Genomic DNA, 9,789 nt, shown 5'->3' on the forward strand with positions numbered 1-9,789 from the left:
CCTTTACCCCTAAAAGATATGAGAAAGGTGTCAATGGTGGATATTTCATGGCAGAGATTAAATTGTGTTTTTAATATGTAGTCAACGGGGTCGAACTCCTGACCTCTCCTAAAGAAGGCAGATCACCAACCGCTGGACCACATACTTTATTTTATAACTTACAAAATCCAAAATAAATTAAACAACATTCTTGTGATGAGTTTCTATATCTTAGATATACATGTTCATTTCACCACTATAAATAATAATAATAATAATTAAAATTGTACATCACTATAGTGATCGATGACCTACACAAAAGTAGTACTCCGTAATTAACAAAAAAGACAAACCTATGAATGAAAAATCATTCACTATCCTAATCGTATGCTTGGTCTATAACATGATGAACATAAACAGGACATCAGATCATACTACCAACAACGTACAACGGTCTTTCAATTAATGGGCCCCACGGTTAATCATCTCCATGTATTGATTCAACGATTCTTGTCTTTGTAATCTCATATCCTCATTAAACTTCTTAATAAACGCTTCCACTTTTCGATTCAATTCCTCTTGTCCTAACGACGGTTCCTTTTTCAACCTTCCTGAACCGCCAGACCGGTTCAATTTTGAAGGCAGGGGTGGCGGTTTTCTGTTACTACCTCTGCCGTGGTTAACATCAAACGTGTCTGATTTTGTCATTCTTTCGGAATGTTGATCGATCGGTAAGTCTTCAGAGTTGCGACTTTGACGGCTGTTTCCGTGCGTCTCCCACGTGTCGGATTTTCCGAGGTGCCGATTTAACGGCACCGACCGACCCTCGGTTATGGTCTTCCACGTGGTTTCCAGCGTGTCTTGACGCTTTGGTTTCGCAACTTTCAATGTTCTTCCACCTGCAAATTAGAGGTCTCTAACTGTCAATTAGAATCCTACGTGTTATTGTGGACCATAAAATCTAAAACACTGACGTCATAAATTTATTTATTTGATTGGTTTCATTTTCTCTGACGGTTTTAGCCTTATCTTTTTTAAGTGAAGGGGATGAATTTCAATGTTAAGCTTAGTATATATTTGTCCTTTTCCTTATTGTTTAAAAAGGTAGTATATGTTTTTTTGACCGAGTAATATATTTTTAAGTAATCGACGTAATTAATTATTATACTTCGTCATCTAAAAATATTTTTTTAAAATATTGTATAACCACAATTTATTAGATGTATATCGCTACAAAAAGGTTTTTTTTCTTTACAGCTTGTTAGTAAATATAATCAAATTAAATATTTTACATCTTTCCAAAGCAGTTAGCAGTTAATTAATCACTTGATTCGACACATTTGCTGGTGACACCGTGTATAACAACCAAAAAGTAATAACGTAAGAGAGATTTTTGGTGTTTACCTTCATTGGTGGCCGATTTGGACGGTTTACGGTGGCTGAATCTGGCGGAAGCCGGTGGTTTGTCCATCGAAAAATTAGATAAATCAACTTGATTCATTTCGGTCGATATCGATATGACCGACTTCTTATAATTAACCCTACTATTTTTCTTTATTTCTTCATATGCTATTTTTGCTATCTCCATTTCTTCATCCCTTTTTTCATCACTAATAAACTTATCAACATAATCAATACCCAAACCCGGTTCCTCATCTTCAACCAACTTCACCGGTTCAGGAACATGAACATACTTCACCGGTTCAGGAACATGAACATACTTGACAGTTTCAAGAAATGGTATTTCCGGTTCGTGGAATGGAATATCCGGTTGATTATGAACCAGGGGTAGTTCAACCGGAAGGATGACTTTGACCGGTTCAGCTGGGAGGTAGACCGGGTTCGGGAAAGTTGATACCGAGTGAGAACCTTCTTCGAGTTTCGATTGTAATCTAGAAGATGCAACGATGGTGATGATGATACAGTTGATGACAACGTAGAGGTAAGGTGGTTTGAGCCATGAGATTAAAGACGTCCATATTGTAGTAACATCAGAGTTTGCTAGATCCGTAACGACAGGTGTTAAAAGCCTTAGCATGACGGCGGTGGACATGATGGCGGCGGAAACGACGGCGAGTTTAAGAGACAAGCCCATGATGGTTAACGGTGGTGGTGGTGTGTGTGTGGTTATGGTTAACGTAGTATTTTAATTTTTATGGGAATAAAAGATGTGTATATAAATAGTTGGAGGTGAATTTAGTGAGTGAGATCTGGGCCGGTGGTAATTAATGTGAGGAGAGTGGGCTTCCGTAATATGGGTTGCTTCCTATTTAACAACACCATTGTAGGTCCCACATCCATATCTTATTATGTTCACACCTAGGAATTTTTTTTATTAAATTATTTTCTTCGTGATTCAAAAAGGAGAAAAAAGAAATGATACAATAGAAACAGAGTGATACATCCTCTTAAATCGTCATGGTAGAGATTCAATTATTCAAAATCTTGTTATGAAAACACAACTCAAATACGTTATCATAGTGTTTGTAGTTCCAAGGAGACATAGTATTTTGGTTAAACTAAGTTGTTTGCTAGAGTAAAAGTAGAAAAAAAAAATTTAAGTTTAACATAAACTCTTTTTTCATAATTTTTTGCACAATCAAAGCGGAATATTGGAGCGTGTAGGGCCCAATCTCTATAGGGGCAAAAATAATTATCCTAATATTATAAACATATGTTTGTTTGTTTATACAAACGTTATTTTAGTTGATGTTAGTAGTTATGATTTTATTAGTAATATTCAACTTATTACTAATAAAAAAAAATTCGTATATTAAGGGTCTATTTTTAGTTATTATTCATAAATTTCACAGGACGGCCCTGTGTGCAATAACAAAGAATACTTCACACTGATCACGGATCGTCGAATTGAACGTATACAGATCTACAGGGGTCAAGTCGTCATCTTAAACTCATTTGTCATCAACACAAATATTAGATCTTTTCAGTGTTCTTAATACTCAAATGTTTTTCTGTAAAATATATACAAGACTTGCTGACATTAGCTTAACAAATACACAGAGTTTGTAATACGTTTAATCGTTTACCATGTGATGTCAGTCAGTTTGCATATCATCCTAAGGACACGTATTCAAGGAACCAAATATGAAACTTTAAGTCTAACTTGAAAATTCTTTTGTTAAATAAAGTAGTTTAAGGTTAGGTGTTTGATTCCTCTATCGCTTCTATCCTCTGTTGCCAAGTGTTATATGCTAAAGTCACCTATTATTCAATACAATATTTTGCTTAAAATCTTACTTAGCTCATCATTGTTAGATATGAAAAATGTAAATAATCAATAGAAGCTGTTTGACAAAAAGTGATTATCTATATCTATAGTTAATATTAAAATTCTATAATGATAATGTTATTATTAAACTAATTCTATTGTTAAGAAAAAATTAAAAAGAAAAAAAAAATCTAAGAATGTTGGGTGATGTCATTAATCTAAATAATTTTAAATTAAAATTAAATCTTATTAATTAATTATTATTATTAAATTTTATTAATAATTATTTTAAATATTAAAATTAAATAATTTTGAATTACTTTAATTAATTATTTTGAATTGAGTACGAGAAGGTATAAAAGCTAGGCAGAAGGAAGCCAGTTCTAAATTTATATTTTAATTTGCGGTTTTAAAATAAAATGACAACCAATATTATCTTTTATGATTGGATGTGGATTGTTTAATATGCATTTTAGGTAGTTGAAATGTTCAGCTGACGAGTTTCTTAGTCGAACTATGTGGTTCAGCGGCTCATTAAACTAAATAACCTTAGCATTTACGTTCACTTAATACCTAAAACATATCATTAAACTGTTTCGTTTAAACAAACCCGTGGTTCCACGGGTCATTTCACTAGTTTAAGTGAAGAAAATATGGTATTAATAGTAACCGCTCTTGTGGCTTAGTGGTACGTCCAATGCCTTTTGTGTTAGATGGGATGGGAGGTTTCAAAGGGGGGGGGGGGGGGGGGATTTTTGCTAATGAGGCATTATTGTGGGAGTGAATGGGCGTTGTGGTAAATATATTGTTGTGCTATTGTGGAGCGCTGATGTGGTTTTTATTTTCCAATTTTTTTATTTTTTACATAATTATAAAATTAAAAAATACATAATATTAAAATAAAAGTGACATAATATTAATATAAAACTTACATATTATTAAAATGATTCAACTATGGAGTACATAATTTTTAAAATGCTTTAAATAAAAATTACATAGATTGAAATTTTAGTTAACGCTACGAAAGTTGCTGGCAAGTTCCAAATGTGCTCGGTAAGGTCTTCTCGAAGTTGATCATGCACTCTACGATCGCGTATCTCTCTACTTATTGTATCCCGATCTCTTGATCTATTTATGATATTCCTTCTTGGACGATTATATGGGTCAGCAAGCATTGCTTCTTTGATTAAGCTAATTTGAAAACCGTTATCCTCTTGAATCATATTATGCAACATAATACAAGTATTCATGTATTCCTTTAATTTATTGAATCTTATAGCTCTAGTTGGGGATTTCAAAATATCAAATCTACCTTGAAGAACGCCAAATGTTCTTTCAACACCTTTTCGGGCACTTTCTTGAAACCTTTTGAACTTCGCACGTTTTTCATCCATTGATTGTGAATAACCTTTAATAAGGGTTGCCCAATCCGGATATATACCTTCACCAAGATAATATCCTTTTGTGTAATGGTGCCCATCTACATAAAATGATGCTAGTGGTACGGATACATTTTTAAGTGCATCAAAAATAGAAGAATTATTTAAAACATTACTGTCTTCATTCGAACCCGCCATACCAAAAAATGCATGCCAAATCCACATATCATGTGAAGCAACCACTTCGAGCATGACTGTTGGCCCTTGTTGGCTACCCCTAGTGTATTGACCTTTCCACGCATTAGGCAATTTTTCCATTGCCAGTGCATGCAGTCAATACTACCCAACATCCCCCTAAAATCATGTTTCTCTTCGTGAGCACTATATAAACGTGTTATGTCGGTTGCATTTGACGCCCTCAAATACACTCTACCATATAAATCATTTACACAATGCCAAAAGTGCTCAATGTAACATCCCGCATTTTTCCGTTAAATTATTTTAACGCCCGTCTTTTTTTTTAGATAATATCTTTCGTTATCTAAATTCGTATCTTTCGCTAACTAACGTTCTCAATATTTCCGTTATTCGATTATAACATCTCCCGTTTATTCTCGCGTATTTAAATTGATTCGTTTGGTTAATTCACGCACCCGCTTTAAACTTGAGGGACCGAAGTTGCCAAGTGGGCAAACTAGTTGACTAGGTCAACTAGTCAACCCACTCTTCCCCACCATTCATTCCATTTTCTTTTTCTTTTCCTTTTTCCTCTCAAGTAATACTTCCAACTTTCACCATTTTCATCTTCATCATTCAATCATCATCCACTTCAAATCTAGGAAACTCATCACAAAACGAATCGTACTTTTGGAATCCTCTCTTCATCCTCTACGTTTTGGTACCAATTTCACTACTTGGGGTAAACTTTCTAAAAACTCTAGATTTCTCTAATTCGATTTATAGACTTGAAATGGTGTTAGTTAGTGTCTATGGCTCAAGTCTAACATGAATATGATTTGTTTGCTCGATTTGTTGTTTTGGAGTAACTAGCATGAACACTTGAAATGGATTAATTTAATCTTTGATTTTGGATGATTAAATGTTGTTTAAATTTTAAATTTCATGTATTAAATGTGTTACTAGCATCATTAGTTTCGTTTTGGTATGTAGGATGATTTAGAAAAGCTTCATAAACAAAATTGATGAATTCATGATTCTTGGTTAGGGTTTGATGAACTTTAAAAGGGATTTTTGATGCGTTGAATGCTATGAAATGTTGTTAGTAAGTGTTTAGTTGCAATGTATGTTTAATTACCTTCGAAACGGCATATCGTATGTGTAAATTGGTTTCCCGAATCATGAAATGCATTTTATGAACTTGAAACTTTGATAATGAACTTTTAACGATCATTCGACGAGGATTTTGATTTTTGTAAATGATGTTTTTGGTAAATGAAATGTTTTTAGTTGTATTTCTCTTCAAAATATCTTTATAATGATATAAGATACGTGTTTTGAATGTTTACGGTTCATTAGTTATGGTTGTTTGAAGTTGGATTCGTGCATTAAGTGTTCAAACTGCCCAGATTTGCTGAACAGATGGTCTGAGCGCCGCTCAGGGTCTTGGAGCGCCGCTCCGGGCCCCGGCTGTCCAAAAATGCACATTTTCGTTTAATTCTAACTATGATACGCACCTCCGATCAACATGAAACTTGGCCAACATGCTTATATATGATTAATCAGCTCAGAAAAATAGTTCGAGACCCGATCCGAACATGTTGACTTTTTTGTTGACTTTGACTTGGACCAAAAGTTGACTTTTATTCAAACTTAACCAATACTTTGTTTAATCATTATAACCTTTCGTTTACACTTATATCTTGCATGAAACTTGACAACGTGATTCACATGCTACATAATCGAGTCGTAACGAGCCATAGGACTAATTGAACACATTTCGCCCGACCTTGTGTCATAACCGGTAATTGATATAACTTATTTGTTTAGGTCGAGGCTAAGTAACTTTTGTTTGCACAACGTTTAAATACAAGTACTTTGGCGTGCAACTACGGTGAGATCATAGTCCCACATTTTCAACAACTTTTATACTTTTAAATCGTGGGCTGAGAAACATATACATTTCATACTTATATACATTTCATACGTATATACTTTTTATACTTTTATACTTTGAACACAAATACGAATACAAAGATACGTACGAGTTAGAACAAAAATTCTCAAGTCTAATTATCATTAGTTACACTTTTAGTGTGAGCGTGAACTTATGTTGTGTAGCCATACGGATTTGATGAACCCTCATTCGGACGGATGAAATGTATTTTCGGTGTATAGTGTAGGTTCTAACACTATTATGCAGAGGTAAGATTCAGTTAAGCTTTGGTAATTGGGTGCTCGTGATACAAACAACATCTTTGGGATGTATACGTTTTGGATAATCAACTTTATGGAAATACAAAATCTTGTGGTTTAAAAACAACGTTTACAAATACACCTATGATTTCACCAACGTTTTTCGTTGACAGTTTTCTATATGTTTCTCAGGTTCATACTTGGCTACTTGATACATGCTTCCGCACACTTTGATTACTTGCTTGGAGTCAAGCATACATGCATACGCTAGCGATAGAACTTTTGGATTCAAACTTAAAGCATACATACTTACGCTATTTATAGCAACCGTGATTTTAAACTTATTATGTCGCAAGTTATTTCATTTATACTTTACAATTTTTGTAAACTTTAAACTTGTTGTCGAACCGTTTGGTAAACTAAACTTTGTAAGTCTTGTACATTTCAAATAAATGCGACATAATTTTGGTCAAACGCGTCTCATTTAGGGACTATGACCACATAACGGGACCTGAGTTAACGGCGTCGCCGATGATGATTTTGGCGGGTCGTTACAGATGGTATCAGAGCATTGGTTCTAGGGATCTAGGATGTGTATTAGTGTGTCTGATAGAGTCGTTAGGACACATTAGTGAATCTAGACTACAACCAGATAGTTAGCCATTGCATTCTGACATACATTTGCTATAGATAGCACTTACTTGACTACTTGTGCATTTATACTTGAATCATTCTTAGGCAAACTTCTTAATGGTACCAAGTTTTCATCATACGAATCCGTATTCTACCACTTTCTAGTAACACACGTAAATTCAAGATTCATACGCGTAAGGATGACGATGACTTCATTAGTCACACTAGTTCGGGAACTCTGTCTCCTCGGTTGTTATTCATCACCGTCCCGGCTTACTATCCACAAGTGTTGTAAAGTTACCACCACTACTTTAGATGAGTATCGTCATCACTATTTATCACTACGGTTACGTACTACTCGTTATCATAATTCGTTACTCTTGTCGTGCCTAAAGACATTATTGTTTAACTTGAACCGCATTGAAGTGAACAATCATCTATACATTTCCCTCGGGAAACCCTTCTTCAGAGTTGCCCTAATTCTTTCGATTCAATACGAGTCACGTTAGAGACGTCGTTACACTTTGTTCATTTTAAAACTTCACGATTACACAAACTTTGTTCTATGGAGTGATGTGGGAATGGAGGTATGAGTTAGCGTAATATAACGACACTCGATCAATGTGGTTATATTATGGTAAGTCATACCAAAGTTCTAATGACTTGTGATGGTGATTGGACTCGATCAACCTAATCACCACCATGTGCCATGTATATGACTTCATTTTTCTTGTTGGACATCCAAAAACTCCGAGAATATTGATGACAGTCATACCAAGGACACACCTTTGATTATTGTCGAACCATATTATGCTTCCGAATGAATGACAAATTCTTTCAACTTCAAACATATGCTACACGTGTATACTATCTCGTTTCGCACAGTTTTATCGACGAACTACAATATGCATGATATGCTCACATCGAGGCGGAAATTTCTCTCGCATTAAACTCGTACCCCCGTATAAGGAAATCTTTTATCTAAATTCTCAATAGAGAGACAGAGACTCTTCACGTTATACTAGTATTCGCCACGAGGGTGAATAGTCCTAACGAACGTTTTCAGAACCCGATAAGAAACTTGCTCTAACAAACGTTTTTTTTAAACCGATAAATCTTCCGCGGTGCGAATTTCTTGAGAAACGAAAACTTGTTCGAATATACCTTCAAGAAATGTACCTCGTTTCGGATCGAGATGCTCGTTTCACTTCTAGACTTACAAAAATCCTCGGGACCACGTTTAGACATGAGTACGACGTATCAACCACAAACTGAAGAACCAAGTAAATGTACGATTTAAACCTCGGAAGCCATAAAACAAATTTGTGTTATTGAATTTCAAATTTACTTGGGGAAAAGTCTTTGCCTTTAATCGAATTCTCTTACAATGATAGTTATCACATGAGTATTGACGCCACACCTTTTGAAAACTCATATAGCCGCAATTGTCTTTTTCTCAATTGTTGAACCGAAGTAGGCGACAAGCAAACCACCGGACCCGAACTCATTTATGAAACAATCGAGAAATTATTCAAATCCAAGAAAGGCTCAAGACGACCCGTAGTCGCCAAAAGAGCTATGCCGATGTTAGACGTAAACCTCTCTAATTCCAAGTGGTTGGCCGCGTAATGTTAAGAGTCACACCTTGAAAAGGTGTAGTCCGTTTCGGAAACGTAGAAAGCTAAATCCGTGATACATTGATCCTTTTGAAATCTTGGGGCGTTTTGGACCCGTTGCAAGCCGTTTAGATTTTCCGACTCATTTAAGTCTCCGTTCATCTTACATTCCATGTATCAAACTTAAAGAAGTGTCTTGCCGAACAAGAACTTGTTATTCCTTTCGATGAGCTTACTATCGATGACAAACTCCACTTCATGGTAAAACCGGTTGAAATTATGAATCGTGGGACCAAACTTTAAAACAACGTAAAAATCCCGACTGTCAAAGTTCGTTGAGATGCCCAAGGAAGTACCTTCACTTATTCGTAGAATTGGCAACACAAGATCTCGAGGAAGAAACGACGACTACTACTTCCAACTAAATTTCGGGACGAAATTTCTTTTAAGGTGTGGGTAATGTAACATCCCGCATTTTTCCGTTAAATTATTTTAACGCCCGTCTTTTTTTTAGATAATATCTTTCGTTATCTAAATTCGTATCTTTCGTTAACTAACGTTCTCAATATATCCGTTATTC

At 35.1% G+C, this 9,789-nt stretch overlaps 2 protein-coding genes across 2 annotated transcripts; both read right to left on the reverse strand.

Moving 5' to 3' along the window:
- Window positions 1-225: 225 nt before the first annotated feature.
- LOC139886034 (uncharacterized) lies at window positions 226-2,195 on the reverse strand. Its single transcript, XM_071869771.1, has 2 exons — window positions 1,384-2,195; window positions 226-878 (listed from the first exon to the last, which is right to left on the reverse strand). The coding sequence occupies exons 1-2, from the start codon at window positions 2,072-2,074 to the stop codon at window positions 442-444; spliced, it is 1,128 nt and encodes a 375-aa protein (XP_071725872.1). The 5' UTR covers window positions 2,075-2,195; the 3' UTR covers window positions 226-441.
- A 1,993-nt stretch (window positions 2,196-4,188) lies between these two features.
- Window positions 4,189-4,905, reverse strand: LOC139852178 (uncharacterized). The gene has a single exon (XM_071841408.1). The coding sequence runs from the start codon at window positions 4,903-4,905 to the stop codon at window positions 4,189-4,191; it is 717 nt and encodes a 238-aa protein (XP_071697509.1).
- Between the last annotated feature and the right edge of the window lie 4,884 nt (window positions 4,906-9,789).

This window comes from Rutidosis leptorrhynchoides, chromosome 1, assembly GCF_046630445.1.
Source record: "Rutidosis leptorrhynchoides isolate AG116_Rl617_1_P2 chromosome 1, CSIRO_AGI_Rlap_v1, whole genome shotgun sequence".
Classification (NCBI taxonomy): domain Eukaryota; kingdom Viridiplantae; phylum Streptophyta; class Magnoliopsida; order Asterales; family Asteraceae; genus Rutidosis; species Rutidosis leptorrhynchoides.

Coding starts and splice junctions, on each gene's coding strand:
- LOC139852178 (XM_071841408.1), bottom strand. CDS start 4,905: ATGGAAAAATTGCCTAATGCGTGGAAAGGTCAATACACTAGGGGTAGC.
- LOC139886034 (XM_071869771.1), bottom strand. CDS start 2,074: ATGGGCTTGTCTCTTAAACTCGCCGTCGTTTCCGCCGCCATCATGTCC. Junction 879..1,383: donor CAAATCGGCCACCAATGAAG/GTAAACACCAAA, acceptor TCTAATTTGCAG/GTGGAAGAACATTGAAAGTT.